Here is a 21,614-nt window from a genome sequence, read left to right as displayed (position 1 = left end):
TAGGACCCATGGGTCTTAAAAGGTGTGTGGTGGGGGATGTTGATCATTGTAGCTGTGGAAATAGTTCTTCCTCACCCACCTTCTCTCTCTAATATCCTGGGACCGACATGGCTACAACAACACTGCATACAACTTTTGATTTCTGGTATACAAAACAAGTCAAGTTTGAAGAAAATTAGCTCTTTAATTTTAAAGATGGACAGCAACTTGAAATTTTCATGGCTTTTTTTGAGTAATTCAACATTAGTCATTAGATCATCTGAAACAAGAGGACAACAAACTCAGTTCCTAACTTTTAACATCACTGAAATGATTTTCTTCTAACTTGTTATGTTTTGTAGGTCTCATTGAGACTTCAAATCAAATTTGAAGGCTGTGCTATAAAACTATATAAATTCCAGTTTGTTATAGGTTAAGACAATTTATAACAAGATTACATTTTAAAGCCCAAGTACCAGATGTCAGAGCTAGTTAAGCTTTCAACCTAAACTCTGACTTCTCAACCCTAACTGCATTAAGGGTAGTGTTTTGCATAAAATATATATTGTATAATATATTTTCTACATGTTTATTTAAATTGAGAGATTTTGATTTAACTAAGAACGTAATGGCTCAGGCCAAAAGCTGCATTTTTCTCTGTGCAGTGTTGAGCCCTCAATCAGTGCAACATAACCCTGCACTTACTCCACTGGTAAAAGTTCTTAAAACTAGAGCACTACAAAAGTGTTAAATTTTATCTCCTCTGAGTGTTGCATAAACACTAACCAATCCTTACAACACCTGAAGTAGGTAGGAAGGCAAGTATTAGCTCAATTTTATGAGGAAATGGACATTGTTACTCAGTGTGGGGCTATGTAAGTCAGTGGCAGAGCTGAAGTTAGAACTCAAGAACTGTGGACTCCTAGGCCTACACTTGCACATCCATCTGTCTCAAATTATTTGGTTTCTAGGACTAACTTCTCCCTCATCCAAGAAAAAGTCTTCAGGTATCTTTATGAAGGCTCTCTTAGGATCCACGTATATCGTTAATTACAAGAAGAAGGAAAAACCCAAACACCTACATTAGTAGAACTTTAAGGTTGCAATCTCAAGCATACAAAAGTTAGAAATGCCAAAAATAAGGTTTCTCGTGCAACCATAATTTGTCCCCTTCTGCAACTGCATGACAGAATCTTTAATTACATTATCTTATTTTTTCCACACAACCACTACCTCACTCAGTATACAGGATGAATGGTGCTCACTGAATAGCAACTGTTCAATATTTCTTTTTAATCCTCCTCATTCTATGTGTGAACCCAACCTTGCTGCTGTTTTTGTTTTAACAATTAGGACCCTACCAAATTCACAGTCCATTTTGGTCAATTTCACAGTCATAGGATTTTTAAAACAGCTGAAATAATTAAATTTACTATTTAAATCTGAAATTTCACAGCATTATAATTATAGGGGTCCCAACCCAAAAAGGAGTTGTCGGTGGGGGAGGGGTCTCAAAGTTATTGTAGGAGGGGTTGTGGTACTGCTACCCTTACCTCTGTGCTTCTGCAGGCAGTGGCGCTGCCTTCAGAGCTGGGCAAGTGGCAGCTGCCGGCTGGGAGCTCTGAAGGCAGAGCTGCCGCCAGCAGCAAAACAGAAGGAAGGATGGCCTGGTATGGTATTGCCACCCTTACTGCTATGCTGCTGCTGGTGGGCTGCTGCCTTCAGAAGTAGGCGCCCAGCCATAGGCGCCAACTCTGGGGATGCTCTGGGGCTGGAGCACCCACCGGCAGCCAAGCTCCCTCCTCCTTGCCTTCCCCCCACCCCCGCGCCACATCCCTGCTCCTCACCCTCCCTCCCAGCACTTCCCACTGCCTAACAGCAGTTTGGCAACGCTTACAACTTTCCGGGAGGAAGTGGGGCAGGGGCAGGGACTTGGTGGAATGGGGGCAGGAAGGGGCGGGGACTTTGGAGAAGGGGGCCAGCAGCAGGGCTGGGGCGGTGGGAGGGCGAGCACCCATGGGGAAGTTGGCACCTATGCGCCCCGTCAACAGCAGCCACTCTCCGGCCACCCAGCAGTAAGGGTGGCAATGCCACGATCCCCCCTAAAATAACCTTGCAACCCTTCTGAAACTCCCTTTTGGGTCAGGACTCGCAATTTGAGAAACTCTGGTCTCTGCTGTGAAACTGGTATAGTATAAGGTAAAAGCATACAAGAGAGCAGATTTCATGGGGGAAGACCAGATTTCATGATCCATGCTGAGTTTTTCATGGCCATGAATTTGGTAGGGTCCTATCTATCTTGCAGTGTATTAAATTCAAGCTCCTTAGCCTCACCTATTAGCCCCCACCACAGTCTTCCCCCCACCTACATATCTGATCTAATTTCTCTTGGTATCCCCTACCATTCCCTCTTCTGCTTCTCATACACTTTTCAACTTTTACTCCTATGTTCAGTTCTTATTCCCACTCTTTTGTGCTCTTTCATGCTGCCTTCTATAAACGTAAGTCTCCTTTTCCTCATCACTCTCTTCCTTCAAATCTTTCTTTAAAACCTCTTAAAACAGATTTATCATGATAATTAATAATTCTTACACCTTCCATCTAGGAGCCCAAGCCTGCAAACACAACCGTGCAGTGTTTATTCCCATGAGTAATTCCATTGATTTCATGGTAGTAAGCACTTTAACACAATAGCACTTGTAGGACTGGTTTATAAGCATAGCATGAATTAAATGTGCTAAAAAGTGCTCTTTAATTAAAAAACAAGGCTGTAGAAAATAAGATAATACTAAAGGTTCATTTTTTAAGGTGGGGATTTTAATCAGCACAATGTAACTACTCCAAATATTATATGTATCACTTAAGCACTGAGATGATTGATGCTCCAGAAATGTCTACAAAATACAATCCATTTTTTAAATACATCATTTAGCTCGTATTTTATAATGGGCACTAGTAACTAATATATTTGTTTTGAATAACCACTGTCAGATCCACGTTAAAATGGCCCTGGAATTCCATTACGTAAACTTCTGAGACAAAGAGGTTTAAAAGAAAAAGACAAGAGTGACTAATTTCATTTTTGGCATAATAGCAGGAGAAAACAAGTGAATGACCACATGCACGTGTTAAAACTTTTCAGTCAGAGACCCTGAACAACAAGATTAAATACAAAGCAAGTTAACCAATTTGCTTTTTGTACACATGTTTATAATCAAAAAAATTTTCAGGTGAAACTATAATGACCAGTTTCCACTTGTTAAATAAGTGTACCATTGTCTAAGGCACTCAAGGAACGAGAAGTGCCACTGTAATCATTAGAACTATTATCTAGCCGTTCTCAAATTTAAAAAAAAAAATTCTATTTACAGCAGTCACGTTTTCTGCATCTATCACTTTAAGAAACTTAGTGTCTTTACCTGCGTTTACTAGCTGCCCAATCCTTAAACTTCAGTCCTGGTAACTCCATCCAGTCTCCAAAACTGATTGTCAACATAGAATCTTCCATAGTCTATGGAATGGGGGGAAAAAATATCAAACTAAATGGATCAGGTAAATTTTAAAATTATTTTATATGAGTACATTTCTTCTAAATATTGCTAACATGGTTCCACTGCACTTATCCAGAAATAAAAAGGATGATGATGTATCAGTATGTGGACTGCAAATAAAAGAAGATTTCATGTTATAATTAGGAAATAAAGTATGGAGTGATAAATTTAATGGAGAAAAGCAGAAGAATTACAGATGAGGAAAGTACAACTGTAAAGGAAAATAAAAGCAAGATATTGCAAGCATGGAACTAAAAATAAGAACAACATGAAGTGCTGGGAGGCCAATAAAATATGAAATACAAAGTCCTAAATCTTTAGCTAAATAGTGTCTGGTAGCAATCAAGGAAAGGACAGGTGGAAAACAAAATGGGGGTGTTACAGAGCACCATTACATTATATCTCATGTTCAAGACTTTAATGAATAAGACAATTAACAGGCTCAATACAGTGGATAAGGTCAGAAGTCCCACAGGTAAGGGGAAGTTTGAGACCCTAAGAAGAGGGAAACAGGATTACAAAAACTGTAAACCTCATCCTGCTCCCATCAAAATCAACGATAAAAAAACCCTCGATGATTTCAATGGGTGATGATCAGACTCTGTACAAGATGTACATATAGGGAAAAATATTACAGCAAAAAAAATCAACAGAAAATAAATGGCCAAGTATAAAAAGGGATCCTTTTACCTAAAAGAGTGGAGCATTAAATGTGTTGAACATGGTAAGATTCAGAAGAAACTGTGGACTGAAATATTAAGGACTAGCAGAGAAGCCCCTGTTTCCCCTCCCACCATTAGTCTATCTTGAGTATTGAGGTTGTAAATTCCTTGGGGTAGAGCTTGTCTTTTACTGTGTGTTTGTACAATGCGTAGCACACTGGGGCCCTCAGTATCAGTTGGGGCTTCTAGATGCTATTGTAATACAAATACTAAAAAATAAGAAACCTCTCAGAAAAACAGGATGAGATAAAATCAGTTCTAGATAGCAATCTTACAGAATGACATTGGAAGATAGACTCTCTCTTTTGGGTACTCGAGAGAGGTTCTATTCAGGGCATTACTCCATTGGGAAAGTGTTTTACCCATATATTTTTATTTGTCCCGTTGAAGAAAGTGCATTGCATGGCTCTGGGAAGCAAAATCATCTTGTTAGTGTCTAACCTGCACAATCTTCAATCAGGAAGTGTGAAAGGACTCAACGTGTTTTAGAACGGAGGAACAGTGGAGACATATGCAATGAATTTATGAGACAGATGTGACTTGGCCAATATTATGGATAAATATATGGATACATCAAAACAACGGGGTAGAAACAGCCAGGTTTATAATGTTAGGAAGTGAGAAAGGTGTTGCAAAAATGTTTAAGGATGTCCCTGAAAAAACAAGCACCTTGTCTTCCCTTTCAACAGCACTGCTCTTCCTATAGACACACTATTGCCAAGAGTTACCTTTTGAGATATCCCATTTTGTAAGGTAGTTTTCAACAGTTATTTCCACTTTACATACAAAAATAAGATAATGAAAGTTGAAATTAATTCAAGTGGTGGTTAATGAAAATGACAAGTGAGTCCACATTTAGTCATAATAATCTTTTGCACTCTACAGTGCCCTCCATAAAAGGATGAGTACTTTGAGAAACAGATCCCAAATCTCATATAATCAAAGAAGAAATGACGTAAGGCACTACCATCATTATTTTTAGAGTTTAGATGATCTAATGGTCTCTTCTGGCCTTAGTCTGACCTGTATACCACAGGTCATTAAATATTGAGCTCAATAACTTGGATTATGAGAAGCATTTCAGTCGTCAGGAGACTAAACTATTGTGTGCTACAGGCACAGAACAGGATAAACTGAGGCACCATCAATGCCCTAGGCCCCTGTAACAGCAGGCAATTGATTAGGTGAGATCTGTACAGATGATCTCTGCAGGCAATCCACACTCCATGCTGCAGAACATGATGGAAACCCATCCAAGATCCCTGCCAGTCTGACCTGAGCAACCTAAGATCTAGAGATTAGTTTGAGCATGTGAGCAAGACACACCAGCCAACCATCCAAGAAAGAGGATTCTCTGTACCACCTCAAAGCACTGGTTCACACCATTTGATGTCCTGTCCCAGCTTGAGTGAATCCCTGATGTTTAAGAGGGGGGGCAAAAAACAACAACTAGCCCACCCCATAAAAAACAACCCCAACCAGAATACTTAATTTGGCTAACTGTTCACTGGGGGGAGGGGGAGGAGAGAGAATTCCCTCCTGATTCCTGCAGATGAATGACTGAAGCGGAGACTTGATTATACTCAGTCTTAATACAGAGCTGTAAATATTATGAGCACATTAAGGGCAATGCAGAGCTCTCGTTGTCCCTATGGCCCATGAAGGGAGAATGAAGAGGGGGATTCAGATTCCAATACCAGAAGGAACCACCACAACCATCTAGCCAGACCTCCTGCATACTTAGGCCATAGAATTTCTCCCAGAAGATGGATTAAAGCATATATTTTAGAAAGATATCTAATCTTAAAGACTTCAAGCAATCCTGAGTCCACCAGCTTCCCGGTAAACTGTCTTGATAGTCAAACACTCTTACTGCCAGGAAAATGCATCTTATTTCAGCACTGAATTTCTCTAATTACAACTTCCAGCCATTAGATCTTTGCTATGCCTTAGTCAGCGGGTTTGAAAAGCCTCCCACATTATTAGATACATTTTCCACACGTCAGTACCTAGACAGAGTGAGATCAAATGAATAGATTGAACACGTTTAACTTTATATCCTAAATCTTGCTTTCTAGTCTCTGGATTATTTTTGTGGCCCTTCTTTGAACTCTTTCCAATATTTCCACATCCTTCTTGAAGGGCGGACATCAGAATTAACCAACGCTTTGCACAGAGGCAAGAACACTTCCCTTTTTCTACTTGATAACCCCCTTTTTATACGTCCAAAGATCACATTAGTCCTTTTTACCAGAGCATTGTACTGAGATCTCATATTGAGGCGGTTATCTACAATGACCTCCTAAATGCTTTTCCAAGTCACTGTTTTCCAAGACACTGTCTCCCACCCTGTAGGCACAGCCTGCATTCTTTGTTCCCAGATGCAGTACCTTGCATTTGACCATATTAAAATATATTTTATTGGATTGTGACCATTTAACCAGGCAATTCAGTAACCTGTCCTCCTCATTATTTAGAACTCCACTAATCCGTGTGTCTTCTGCAAACCTAACTCCCAAAGATTTTATATCATTGTTTAGATCACTGATAAAATATTAGATAGCTCTGAACCAAGAACAGTTCCCTAGAGAACCCTGTTAGAAACAGTCCATCACTGATGACTCCAATAACAGCTACATGTTGAGATTTATCAGTGAACCAGTTTGTAATCCATCTAATTTGTGTCCTGTTAGTTTCATATCATGCATATTTTTAAATCAAAATGTCACATGGTATTAAGTCAAATGCCTTGGAGAAATCGTATAACATATCAACACATTTGCCTTTATCAACCAGAACAGTAATCTTCTTTAAAAAAAGAGAGAGAGAGAGAGAGACACAGACAGACAGACAGACAGACAGACAGACAGAAGGTTTGTTTGGCAAGATCTACCTTCCATGAAACGATGCTGACCGGCATGAATTATATTTTTAACTTCAAATTCTCTGTTAACCATTTTAGCTGTGATCACATGATCACCTGGGGTGGGGAGAGTACTGAATTGATGGTTGGTGGTGTGTACACATGCATGAACTTTTAAATTTTGCTTAGACATCAGAAAACCATTGCATCCCTGAATTTAAACAATAGATTAATTAGTTAATGGGTTCTACAGTATCCTAAAAGAACATGAGGTGAGATATGGAAAAGAGTCTTAATAAAAGAAAAGTTATCCAGCCATATTTACTAGCAGAATAATATAGCCAGCAGGCAAGTTCCCTGTTGAACTAAGTTGAGCATTTCTTGTTCCTCTTCTGTTAAAATTTGCTTCCTGGCACAGAATTTAGAGTAAACAGAGTGTTGCAAGTCTGACAATGAATAGGTTACCACAATCAATGATAACAAAATATCAGCTCATCAATTTTATCTGCCCTGAGCAATTAGGCTGCTGCTAGCAGTAGTTCCCAAATAAGTGGTCTGGAGCTACTGCTTGTGGTTTATGAAGAGCTGGCTGACTCTCTTGCTTGTTTCTAGCTGCTAAACTGTATTACAGAGATAGCAAAAATAATAATATATATAAATATATATGAAATACATGTAAAAGTAATATTAGTAAAATAAGCAATTGCTATAGCTGACATAGGAATGTTAGCAATTGCTAGCAGAAGAGGAAGTGGAACATATGACAGCACATGAGCAGGGAAGTGGTCAGCAAGACATTTACGCTATCTAGGTTATAAAAAGGTTTGGCGATCCGTTTAACAGATATGACAAACACAGGCATGTGTTTGAGACTACTGTATCAAATTTATAAATGTTATCTATACCTCTGAGCCAGGGAATGCATGCTGGATGTCTGGGGAGGGTTACCAAGCTCTATCTAGGAGAGGGGTGGGCAAACTATGGCCCGTGAGCTGTGTCCGGCTCACCAGCTGTTTTAAACCAGCCGTTGAGCTCCCATTGGGGAGCGGAGTCTGGGGCTTGCCACGCTCCGGCGCGTAAGCCGGGGAGCAGGGTCAGGGGCCGCTCCGCGCAGCTCCTGGAAGCAGCAGCATGTCCCCCTCCAGCTCCTATGCTCCCAGGGGGCCTCCACTCAGCATGCTGCCCCCGCCCCAAGCACCGCTCCTGCAGCTCCCATTGGCCAAGAATCAATGGAAGCTGCAGGGGCAGCGCCTGCGGACAGGACAGCATGCAGCAGAGCTGCCTGGCCGCGCCTCTGTGTAGGAGTCAGAGGGGAGACATCCCCTGCCTCAGCCCAGAACCCCCTCTCGCACCCTGAACTCCGCATTTCTGGCCCCATCCCAGAGCCCATACCTCCTTCCACACCTGGAGCCCCCTCCCATGCTCTCCACCCCCAGCCTGGAGCACCCTCCTGCACCCCAAACTCCTCATCCCTGGCCCTACCCCAGAGCCTGCACCCCCAGCCAGAACCCTCACCCCCTCTTCCATTCCAACCCACTGCCTGGAGCCTCCTCCCACACCCTGAACTCTTCATTTCTGGCCCCGGCGCCCACACCCCCAGACAGAGCCCTCACCCACCCCCCCACCAATTTTGTGAGCATTCATGGCCCGCCATACAATTTCCATATCCAGATGTGGACCTCGGGCCAAAAAGTTTGCCCACTCCAATCTAGGAACTAGAATCAAGGTGGGGGAATTACTGCAGATGCTGAGACAGGTAAATAAATCGAGAAAAGTACCACCCTTTGGGGTGAATTGCATATACTGATACAGACCAGGTTCAAGAGACCCAGGAAACAAAGAAAGAGCTTGTGGTATAAAGAGCCAGCATGAACTGACTGGGGGGAGAGGCTCATTTTGATCCAGCAAACTGACGTGACTTTTTAACCAAGAGGGGAAAAAAGTCTGCTGAAGGGTTTGAAGAACTGGAACCTGAAAAGGTCTCTATAGAAAAGATGACTGATAGCTAGTAAGCTTAAGCATGCATTTAGACTTTTTATTGCTGAAGATATGTTTTCTCTGTAATGCTTCTGCCCTAAAAATAAACATACCGTGCTCTGCGTAAGGCTGTTTGGTCACTGGTGAACCAGTGTATTCACCCTTGATAGAGCAAGTGTGAAACTGCAGATGCTGAGCTAGGTCAGACCTGCTGTGATAATCAATACATTGCCAGGGACTTCAACCTAAAGCCCTGGTCTGGAGGGAGAGGGATGTTGGAACAAGCAACAGCCACAGCCTTGTCTTCTGGTAGCCTATACTGCTTCTTCCATCTGCTGCAGTCCTTGTCACCTACTGATGACTAAGGCTGCGACTTTGTCATGGAGGTCACAGATTCCTTGACTTTCTGTGACCTCTGTGACTTCTGAAGCAGCCAGGGCTGCCCGAGCAGCTCAGGCAGCTCCTGGGCCAATCTCAGGCCACACCACCCCCACAGCAGTACCAGGAGAAGTGTGGGTGTGGGAGGGGGTTCAGGCTTGGGATTGGGGTGCAGGAGGGGGTGAGGGCTCTGGGCGGAGCTTACCTTGGGGGGGCTCCCCGGAAGTAGCAACATGCTCCTCCCTCAACTCACAGCTCTGCGCACTGCCTCAGCCCGCAGGCACCGCCCCCGCAGCTCCCATTGGCCGCGGTTCCTGGCCAATGGGAGCTGCGGAGCTGGCAGCGTGTGGAGCTAGGAGCTTAGGGAGGGACATGTCCCCACTTTCGAGAAGCTGGGTAGGGAGCCTGCCAGCCCTGCCAACCCCCTCCCCGCCCCTCAGCACCAATGAGGGTCCTGGGCTGCTCCCACCCGAAAACCCGCAGCACCCCCCTGATTGCCCCCCGAGCATCTGTGCCCCCCCCATGCACTTGTGGTGCCCCACACTGCTGTCTGTTCCTGCCCCCCCAAAGCGCTCTCCGGGCTGCCCCCACCCCAAAGACCTGTGGCCCCCCTCCAGTCCACTTTCCCCACCCCCCAAAGCATCCACGACCTCCCACATGCACCCGCAGCACTCCCAAGATTTAGTCAGGGGTATAGTCCACGTCATGGGCAGGTCACAGGCTGTGAATTTTTGTTTACTGCCCATGACCTGTCCATGACTTTTACTAAAAATACCCGTTGACTAAAACATAGCGTTACTGATGACACAGAAAGCATCTTCCGTAAAAGATAGGGCTTCCCTTTACAGTAGGGGTTTTCAAAGATCCTCAGAACAGTTTTTTTTTTAAACTTTTAAACATAAAAAAAATTAAAAAGTCTAAGACTAATCTACTGTGCTATGGATATGAAGTATAGTGAATCAAAACTGAAGTTCAGTAATGCCTAAAAGGGATTCTGTCAAGACTGAAAACTGAAAGGACAGTTTCACTTTCTAATTCCAATGTATTAGTACCATGCTGTTTGGGTTCACAAAGCTACAAGGATATAGATAATTTTAAATCCATTTGATACATTTACAATATGAAAAAAACAAAAACAAACAAACAAAAACCCAACCCTTACCTTTTCTAACAGTTAAAAATAACCTGCAACCACCAAACATGGGATTTAACCTAAAAGGATTATATCCTTTTAAAATTACAGAATTTTTTTGTAAATTACTCATCTATTACAAGATGCAGACAAACTACAGAATCCCAGGATATCACTATTAAAATTCTGAATCAGACTTGCAGCAGTTAGGTCAGCAATGTAGCTGGTTTTTATTAATCAAAATTCTGTGTGTAATCTGGCAGTGGAGCATAAAAATATGCAAACATACCAGGAACACTTCCATTTTAATAAATTCACATGCAGGAGTAACAGGGCCTGTGGAGCTGCTTTGTACCTGCAACAAAACCTCTCAAATGTTCTCTCATTTCAGTCCCAAAGTTATCTATGTTCCACACAAATGTAGTGTCCCCTAACTTTTACTGCTGAACAGTCTTTATTTTTTGGTGTAAATAATCATGATATTGAAGTAACAGAGTTATTTACGCTAGCAAATGAATCCCGCAACATTTTAAATTTCCTGTATATATTTTAGGCTCTCATTTTGGGTCTTGTCAAACATTTAGGCTTTGGTATGTCAGAAGGCTGAAGCTGCAATTCTCATTAACATTTATAAATCAGACCCATACTAAGAAAAAAGACAGTTACTCACCGTTGTAACTGTTGTTCTTCGAGATGTGTTGCTCCTATCCATTCCAGTTAGGTGTGCGCGCCGCGCGTGCACGGCTCTTCGGAACATTTTTACCCTAGCAACTCCAGCGGGCCGGCTGGGCGCCCCCTGGAGTGGCGCCGCTATAGCGCTGGATATATACCCCAGCCAGCCCGTCCGCTCCTCAGTTCCTTCTTGCCGGCTACTCCGACAGTGGGGAAGGAGGGCGGGTCTGGAATGGATAGGAGCAACACATCTCGAAGAACAACAGTTACAACGGTGAGTAACCGTCTTTTCTTCTTCGAGTGATTGCTCCTATGCATTCCAGTTAGGTGATTCCCAAGCCTTACCTAGGCGGTGGGGTCGGAGTGAGACGTGGCAGAATGCAAGACTGCTGAGCCGAAGGCTGCATCGTCTCTGGATTGTTGCACCAACGCGTAGTGGGAAGCGAAGGTGTGGACAGAAGACCAGGTGGCCGCTCTACAGATGTCCTGGATGGGTACATGGGCCAGAAAGGCAGCAGACGAGGCTTGCGCTCTCGTAGAGTGAGCGGTGAGGTGGCGTGCTGGCACACGAGCAAGCTCGTAGCATGTCCGGATACATGCAGTCACCCAGGAGGAAATCCTTTGGGAGGAGACCGGCTCGCCCTTCATGCGATCAGCAACCGCTACGAACAGCTGGGGCGAACGCCGGAAGGGCTTCGTCCGCTCTATATAAAAAGTGAGGGCCCTGCAGACGTCCAGGTGTGAAGCTGTTGCTCACGAGGTGAGGCGTGCAGCTTCAGGAAGAAGACCGGAAGGAAAATGTCCTGGTTGAGGTGGCCGACACCACCTTAGGGAGGAAGGCCGGGTGTGGTCGAAGCTGCACCTTGTCTCCGTGGAAGACGGTATACGGTGGACCAACCATTAGGGCACAGAGCTCGGAAACTCGTCTTGCTAACGTTATAGTGACGAGAAAGGCCGTTTTCCACGAGAGATAGAGCAGGGAGCACGTGGCCAGGGGCTCGAAGGGTGCTCCCATAAGCTTGGCCAGAACTAGGTTCAAATCCCAGGACGGGGTAGGATGTCGTATGGGCGGGTACAAGCGGTCCAGGCCCTTAAGGAAGCGGGAAACCATCTGGTTGGAAAAGAGGGACCGACCTCCTATGGATGGACGAAAGGCAGACATGGCTGCCAGGTGTACCTTCAAGGAAGAGACCGCGAGTCCTTGTTCCTTAAGGGACCAGAGGTAGTCCAGGATCGTAGGAATAGGGACCAGGAAGGGATTAAGGCCTCTGTGATCGCACCAGAGCGCGAAACGCTTCCATTTCGCGAGGTAGGTTGAGCGAGTGGAAGGCTTCCTGCTTTCCATCAGGACTTGCTGCACCGCCGCCGAACAGTCCCGCTCCGCGTGGGTCAACCACACAGGAACAAGCTGTAAGATGGAGGGACTGTAGGTCCGGGTGGCGGAGTCTGCCGAAGTCCTGCGTGATGAGGTCCAGCCATAACGGAAGGGGAATGGGATCCCGAACGGAGAGCTCGAGCAGCAGAGTGTACCAGTGCTGCCGTGGCCAGGCCGGAGCGACGAGAATGAGGCGGGCCCTGTCCCTCCGAAGCTTGAGTAGCACCCGGTGTATGAATGGGAACGGAGGGAAGGCGTAGAGGAGGTGATCCGTCCAGGAGCAGAGGAATGCGTCCGACAGGGAGCCTCGGGAGCGACCCTGGTAAGAACAAAACCGGTGGCACTTCCTGTTCTCCTTGGAGGCAAACAGGTCTATCTGGGGAAATCCCCACCTTCGGAAAATTGTGAGTACCACATCCGGATGAAGGGACCACTCGTGTGAAGGAACGACCTGCTGAGATGGTCGGCCAGCGTGTTCTGCGCTCCTGGAAGAAAGGACGCTGCCAGGTGAATCGAGTGGGTTACACAGAAGTCCCACAGGAGCATCACTTCCGTGCAAAGCAGGGAGGAGCGGGCTCCGCCCTGCTTGTTGACATAGAACATCGCCATCGTGTTGTCCGTGAACACCGCCACACAGCGCCCTTGCAGATGGGCGCGGAAAGTGTGACATGCCAAGCGGATCGCTCGCAGCTCCCTGAGGTTGATATGGAGGGAGAGCTCTCGGGGCGACCAGAGACCCTGGGTGTGTAGGTCGCCAAGGTGAGCCCCCCATCCCAACGCCGAGGCATCCGTGCTCAGGGTGACGGATGGGCGAGGAGGGTGGAATGGGACTCCTGCACACACGACCTCTGGGTCCAGCCACCAGCTGAGCGAACCGAGGATTGGCTTCATGACCATGACTACCATGTCCACAGGGTCGCGGTGCGGACGGTACACCGACGCCAGCCAAGTTTGAAATGGGCGAAGGCGCAGCCTCGCGTACGTGGTCACGAACGTGCAGGACGCCATGTGGCCCAGGAGGCGTAGGCAGGACCGAACCGTTGTCGTGAGAAAAGCGTGCAGGTCCCGGATGATGTAGACCATCGTCTGGTGCCGAGGTCAAGGGAGGCAGGCCCTGGCCAAACTGGAGTCCAGGACCGCTCCGATGAACTCCACCCTTTGTGATGGAGTTAAAGTGGACTTCTCGGCGTTTATGAGAAGGCCCAGGTACCAAAACAGGGCTAGGATCTCGGCCATTTGACCTGCCACTAGCTGTCGGGATGGCCCGCGAACCAGCCAGTCGTCGAGATACGGGTAGATGTGCATGCGACGACAGCGGAGGGCGGTGGCAACCACTGCCATGCACTTGGTGAAGACCCTCGGCGCGGTGGAAAGGCCGAAGGGTAGTACCGCAAACTGGTAGTGCGCCTCATTGACTACGAACCGCAGGTAGCGTCGATGGGGAGGGTAAATCGCGATATGGAAGTACGCGTCCTTCATATCGAGGGCAGCAAACCAGTCTCCCGGATCCAGGGAGGGAATGATGGTCCCCAGGTTGAACATGCGAAACTTGAGCTTGAGCAGGTACCTGTTGAGCTCCCAGAGGTCTAGTATAGGTCGGAGACCTCCTTTCGCCTTGGGGATGAGAAAATATCGGGAATAAAATCCCCTGCCTTGCATGTCGTTCTGCACCTCCTCTATGGCACCCAAGCTCAACAGAGCCTCAACCTCTTGCAAGAGGAATTGCTCGTGAGAGGGGTCCCTGAAGAGGGACGGGGAAGGTGGGTGTGAGGGAGGGGGCGAAACAAACTGAAGGCGGGAACCATACTGGACCGTACGAAGTACCCAGTTGTCCGTTGTTATTTGGGACCACGCCGGGAGGAAGTGGGAAAGGCGGTTGCAAAATAACGGGGAAGGATCCAGTAAAGAGTCTGATGGGCCGCCCTCGGGCGTCCCATCAAAATGTCTGCTTAGGCCCTTGAGGGGCCTTGGAGGGCGCCTGGGCCTGGTTACGCCTGTTGCCCGACGGTCTACGGCGGTTTAGGCTGCCTCTGCGACTATTATAAGGCCGTGACCTGGCCTGAGTAAATGGTCGATATGGCTGTTGCCGGAACGACCTCCGCTGGGTAGCCGGTGTGTGCATACCCAGGGTGCGGATGGCGATTCGACCATCTTTGAGGGTCTGAATCCTACAGTCCGTTTTCTCAGAAAAGAGACCCTGAGTGTCGACGGGGAGGTCTTGCAGGGTGTACTGCACCTCGGGCGGCAAGGTGGAGGACTGCAACCAGGAGATGCGTCTCATGGTCACTTCCAAGGCCAGAGTTCTGGCTCCTGAGTCCGCCGAGTCCAGACCGGCCTGGATGGAGGATCGGGAGGCTTTCTTGCCCTCTTCAAGGAGGGCCGAGAACTCCTGTCAGGAGGCTGTTGGGATCAGCTCCGAGAACTTTGACAGCGACACCGAAGTGTCATAGGTGTAGCGACCAAGGAGAGCCAGCTGGTTGGCAATCTGGAGCTGGAGACCACCTGCCGAATAGACCTTCCGGCCCAACAGATCCATGCGCCGTGCGTCTTTAGATTTTGGCGCTGGAGCGGGTTGCCCATGCCTCTCCCGGTCATTTACGGACTGCACCACGAGGGAGTCTGGAGTCGGGTGCGTATATAGGTACTCGTAGCCGCTGGGAGGAACCGAGTACTTGCGTTCCACTCCGCGAGCGGTGGGAGGGACAGACGCCGGTGACTGCCAGATGGTAGTGGCATTCTTTTGTATGGTGCAGATAAATGGTAGGGCCACCCACAGCGGGGCCTCAGCTCCAAGCACCCTGGTCACCGGGTCGTCATCCTCAGCGACCTCTGCCACGGGGAGGTCAATAGCCTGCGCCACCCGGCGAAGAAGGTCCTGGTGGGCCCGCAAGTCAATCGGAGGGGGGTCCGCTGTAGATGCCCCCGCCACCGCCTCGTCCGGCGAGGAAGACGAGGACAGACCCTGGACCACGGCCTCTGGAGGTGGTTCTTCCAGGGGGTGGGAAGCCGCCTCGGCCACAGGATGCTCTGCCGCTACAGGTGGCGGTGGGGCCTCACCCTGTGATGATGGAGGAGGCCTGCTGAGCGTTGCTTCCGGCACCCTGCATTCGGAGCCCCTAGGGCATGGGGGGGGGGAGCCCTTGAGCCTCGTGGTAGGCCCAGGGGGTCCAAAAGCCCCACTGCTGCGGTCCGTGGTCCTGCCCTTGGGGGTCGGCCCGGAGATCTCCACCGCTGTCCGCCTGAGAGGCGACCGAGGGTTGGCGAGAAGGCCATGGGGGGGCAGAGGCGCTCAAGGACTGCGCCGTCGATGCCGCCGGTCTGTCCCTGGACGGTGCCGGGGATCGGTGCCGGTCGTCGCGGTGCCGGGAGCGAGAGCGGGACCATCCACCGTGCCGGTGCCGGGAGGTCGACCGTGATCTCGACCGATGTCGGTGAGAGCGGCTTCGCGAGTCGCGGTGCCGGGAATGGTACCGGGAACCGGACCTCCTTCGGTACCGACGGTCTGGTGACTGGGACCGGGAACGTCTCCGGGAGTGCGACCGGTACCGCGATGCGGAGCGGTACCGGGACTGCGACCGGCGCCGAGACGGGGAGCGGTACCGAGATGGTGATCGGTGCCGGGATCTGGATCGGCGTGCCGGCGACCGTCTCCGGGATCGGGACCGGAACCTGGAACGCCGTCTATCCCGTCTGTCAGGGGAAGGTGGCCTCATCATAGCCGGCTTTCCCACTGACTGTACAGCCCGCACCGGCGGCGCCGGGGGCCGGAGGCTCGGTGCCTCTGTGAGCTCGATGAGCTCTCTCGCCGTCGAGAAAGTCTCGGGCGTCGACGGGAGAGGCAGCTCGACCGCGGTTGGCACCGGGGAGCAGGGCGGTACCGGACTCAACGGCCCTTGCAGCGCCGGAGTCGACGGAACCGTGCACGGTCTGTGCACCACCACAGTCGGTGCCGGAGGTGGCTGGGTGAGCGATCCCGACGCAGGTGCCTTGATAGGCTTCTGCTGCGGCTTTCGTTTCCCCGATGGCGAGAGGGAACGGTGCTGAGGCCTCGGTGCCGGCTGCTTCTTTTTAAGAGTCTCTGTGCCGGACCGGTCGGGAACCGCTGGTGCGCTCCGTGCCGAAGACGACTGCGGAGCTGATGGTGTCGGCACCGCAGGGGTAAGCGCCGACTCCATTAGGAGCTGCTTCAATCTAATGTCCCGCTCCTTTTTCGTTCTAGGTTTGAACGATCTGCAAATTGGGCACTTATCTGGGAGATGGGCCTCTCCTAAACAAAACATACAGGAGTTGTGAGGGTCCCCAATTGGCATGTGCCGCTGGCAAGCTGCACAGGGCTTAAACCCCGGTGTCTTGGGCATAAGCCCGCACCGGTCGGGAGAAGAGGGGCTAAGCCCCCCTAATTCCCCTTAATCTACCTAATTACTAACTTTACTAACTATTTTAACTGACTATATACACTAAATACACAACGAGAAACAGAGAGAAGCTAGGGATGTGGAGGTCAAAGGAGCACTCCACTGTTCCAACGGCCGTCACGGGCGGAAAGAAGGAACTGAGGAGCGGACGGGCCGGCTGGGGTATATATCCAGCGCTATAGCGGCGCCACTCCAGGGGGCGCCCAGCCGGCCCGCCGGAGTTGCTAGGGTAAAAATGTTCCGAAGAGCCGTGCACGCACGGCGCGCACACCTAACTGGAATGCATAGGAGCAATCACTTGAAGAAGAACCCTCAAATACAAACCTATCAAGTTAGAGGAATATAAATGAAAAGTATCAGATGGGTAGCCATGTTAAACTGTATCCACAAAAACAATGAGGAGCCAATGGCACCTTAAAGACTAACAGATTTCTTTGGGCATAAGCTTTCATGGGTAAAAAACCCATTTCTTCAAATAGATGGCTGATGCATCTGAAGAAGTGGGCTTTTTCCTATGAAAACTTATGCCTGTATAAATGAAAAAAGTTTACTCACATGCCAAGCTCCACCAGGTGGTCCTTTGCCAAGCACTATATGTGGGATATAATGATGCTGTTCTAGCTTCCAGTGCAGAACAGGTGGGTAATCATAGCCAAAGTCAGCATCTGGATGAAGCAGTGTATCAAAAAGTACTGCAACTGGATTGGAAGAACGTCCTTCAAGACCTTCAGACAAGTATTCTAAATCCTATATTAAGAAGAGAGATTTTCTTGTTGATGCAACTGTTACCATACAGTATAGTTTTAATGTGCAGACAGAATTTCAACTGGAAATCACTATTGCAAAAACAAACAAAGGAAAACTTCAGTAATTAGTTATAGTTTAGTTAAAATATTTACTATAATGGTATATTCAAAGCAATTTTAGATAAAGTACCTGTCACTGTTTCAGTATCACCATAACTGTGAAAGGTGTTTATGTCCCTCTCAATAGGAGCTCGCTTTTTAATACATAATTGCCAATATTTGAAAACTATCAAAAGAGACATTTGAGAAAGAAACAGGGGGACACACCTTTTAACTCAACTGAAATACATTTCACTAGGAAAACCTTTTAGCGGGACAGAGTAAATTGATATTTTTAAAAAAAGATAAAGGACAGTTCCTCTTAATTAAGGATAGTTTGCATTCCCAGGAAGAGTCGACTCTAACAACATAAATTAGGATTGTACTCATTGTTTGAAAATAAAGAAAATTTACAACAACTTTTAAAGTTACCAGTTAAGTCCTATTAGTAAAAGGACAAGTCAGCCATAGTTTTAAATAATAGAGGTTACCATAAAACGAACAGGTTCCCTAAATCACACTCTCCATCATTGTGTGGTTATACTTACTCCCCTGCTGCGGAGGGGTTGGACTAAATGACTTCTATCATGTCAAGAGGTCAGCCCCTGTATGAATGGCTATTCCTGAATTTATTTCAATACTATTTATTCTTTTTTACTAGTCTTTTTAGGTGAATTAGAAACTATTTTACAATGTAGTTTTCCTTTAACAGACATTTTATAAAACTTCCTAACGGGGTAAAAGTGGGTACCGGTAAGAAGTGGGCGCCGACGGGGGGAGCGAAGGGGGCAAAGACGTTAAAGCGCTGCCGCGGCAAAGGACCATCCTTAAAGCACTGCCGCAGCAGCGCTTTAATGTCATTGCCCCTTTTGCCCACCCCGGGCCGCCGACCGGGGAGGTGCGGGGGCACAGGTGCCCCGGGGCTGGTGATTTAAAAGGACCCGGGGCTCCCAGCTGCCACTGCTGCTACTGTGGCAGTGGCCGGAGCCCCGAACTCTTTAAATCACCGCTGGAGCCTCAGGCTGACACCCAGCCCTGCCCCTTCTGCCTGAGGCCCCACCCCTTCCAGGGACCCAGAGCTGGGCACCCGTACCAGTAAGTATTTAATGTTACCTTCACTCCTGCAGCCTACAAATATTTATATTCTTTTTTCAGCATCCACCTAACTGCTATGTCTTCAAAGCCAGAAACATCAGCTTAGCAAAGGACTTTGCAACTAACCAAAAGAAAAACTAAGACTTCAGACACCATTTTGTTGACAAGGCATGGAGACGTTTTAGTCTCCAAAATCAGACTGAAGCCCTGTGGGTGCAAAGTCACAGACGCATACACAGCAGTTATAGCCAGCAGCAAAGACAAATTTCTTTTCTGCCAAAATCAAACCTGGATTCATTGAGGCCTACAAAGTTGGCACCTGAGTGATGTTAAAAACAAACTACTTCATAGTTCAAATCTTCCTATTTTCTTTCCTCTACCCAGTTATTTCTCCCTCCCTATATCAGATGAATTAATACACTGTTACAGTGAAATATACATACCAGTACATGACTAACTGCCCAGTCACTTACTTACTGATGGACATAGTGCTTATCATCATTAAATTAAATTCAGACTATAAGCAGATGTAAACAGCACTTACTTTGAGATGAATAATTTTACAGCATAACTGAAATTAGCCCAGTAAATTCAGTGTTATTTTTGTGCAAGTGAAGATGCTGAATGTTGATTAACAACTTGTTAAATATTTTAACTATGACTAGATAAAGTATGCTGGATCCCCATAAAGTAGCTTTCTTTAATTTCTGGATTAATAATTATCACTTATTTAGCACTTTACACATTCAAACCCCTTTACAAATATGATCTTAATTTTACAGGTGAGAAAAATGAAGGGAGAGAGATCAGGTGACTTGCTCAAGGCCACAGTGGGAGTTGCTGGCTCCCCCTACTATGCTTATACCATGCCTCCCTCAAGGAGTAACAGTGTAGGTCTTGAAGAATTCTTTGCAGCTTAAGAGCATGCCAATTGCATTACATATCTTAAATGACTATAAAGTATCTTAAGAAGCTCATAAAAGGAAACTAAAAGTGTTTACTAGTTTGGTTTGTTAAAGGAAAACATTTGGATGAAGTGTTAGTGAAAACTTACTTGGTCAACAATAGAGAGATGTCTAGCTTCTTCTAATTTACTATGCAAAATGGGATTTGGATGTACAGCTTCAGGAGACAAGTATGGCCTATACCCAGACAGCATGTAAGAAAGGCAAATTCCTGAAGGTCCATTCCCTATTAAAAACAAAAGTTAAAACATTTTAACAAACATTTTAAGAAGTCTTATTACAACAGCTAAGGTATGTATATTACCACAAAAGTAGCAAAATAACTACATTGTAGCAATATCCCCAAATGTGCTATGCATACAGCATACTATCTCTACTCAGAAAAGCTTACAGTCTAAAATCTTCACATTACAATAAATCCTAGCACTGGGGACCTTTTCAAAAACCCTGCAGAATGCTTTTTGGGTGGTGGGGGAGAATAGTTGGTTAAAAAGAGAAGAATAGGAGAACAAACATGATATTTAAGCCAGTCTCAAACGTAAGTATGTCAGTGTAGGTCAATGTAGGACTGATTAAAATAAAAACTCGGTCACTCAAAGTATAACACAATATACATCCAATATGGCAATGAAATTTGATAGATAGTGAGTTTTGTCTACTTGCCGTTCTTTCTGGTTAGCAAAGCCATTTAGTGATGACAAATATGAACTGGTTTGAAAAATAGTAGAAAAGAAGCTCACCGCAAAAGGTGACAAAATCAAAACAAAGGTGTCATTTGCAAATTCAATTGCATCACCTTTCAAGCTGATTTATTAGACATTTCTGCCCTGTCAATACTATAACTAGTAGAATCAGTAGAACTGATTACAACGGAGTTGTTTGAGAATTGGTTACAATAGGAGGGAAAATTGCAAAGTGGATGGGATTTAAGTGTCTCTGTAATCAAGTTAAACATCAGAACCAGTCATCTACTACATGTATCGCCAGTGCCTAGCACTATAGGACCTTGATTTGGTTGTCACCTAAACATTAGCATAATACACATATACAAATAGAAATACTATGTTAAAAGAACATTACTAAGTTTGCAAAGTCAACCCTCAAAAGTTATGAGAAGCCAGGATTACGGTTGCCTATGCAACCTTAATTTGGTCCCCTATGCATTTGATATAGTCTCTAATTACATGATTACATGTTATTTTTTCCACAGCATCCCTGCCTCATCTAGTATACAGGATGGATGGTGCTCATTTAATGAGCAACTATTCAATATTTTGTTTTATCCTCATTGTTCAATATTGGCCTTATTTACTGCACACTACTGAAACTTTACTCTGAAGACAGTATTATTAGTTTCCTCATGGGCATTTATATGGCACTCATTATAATATCCAAGTGCTGCACATTTAGATCCACTGCACAAACCTCTGCCACTTAAGCTAATGGAGTAACTGACAGCAATAGAAGATTATTAGTACCAGTGTATAATTAAATAATAAACCTAGTTACGGAGACACTCTGAGGTTTCATCTACGTTACAAGAATGTCCCCACAACTGGGTCAAAGATTTAACCAATTACAGGGAAAACAAAGTCCTGTGCACAACATAACACAACTGGGCCCCCTGACTTTATTAACATTGTAA

At 46.5% G+C, this 21,614-nt stretch overlaps 1 protein-coding gene across 7 annotated transcripts in view; it reads right to left on the bottom strand.

Moving 5' to 3' along the window:
• OSGIN2 (oxidative stress induced growth inhibitor family member 2) overlaps positions 1-21,614 on the bottom strand; it is a 41,562-nt gene that overhangs the window by 7,528 nt on the left and 12,420 nt on the right. For all 7 annotated transcript variants that reach the window (XM_039522320.1, XM_039522319.1, XM_039522324.1 and 4 more), the window contains exons 3-5: positions 20,059-20,195; positions 17,620-17,811; positions 3,399-3,490 (exon numbers count right to left, since the gene is read on the bottom strand). In XM_039522320.1, the coding sequence (XP_039378254.1) occupies positions 3,399-3,490; positions 17,620-17,811; positions 20,059-20,195 (421 nt within the window). The remainder of the gene's footprint in view (positions 1-3,398; positions 3,491-17,619; positions 17,812-20,058; positions 20,196-21,614) is intronic.

This window comes from Mauremys reevesii, linkage group 2 (genome assembly GCF_016161935.1).
Source record: "Mauremys reevesii isolate NIE-2019 linkage group 2, ASM1616193v1, whole genome shotgun sequence".
NCBI lineage: Eukaryota > Metazoa > Chordata > Testudines > Geoemydidae > Mauremys > Mauremys reevesii.
This window is presented reverse-complemented; position numbering and strand designations above follow the sequence as displayed.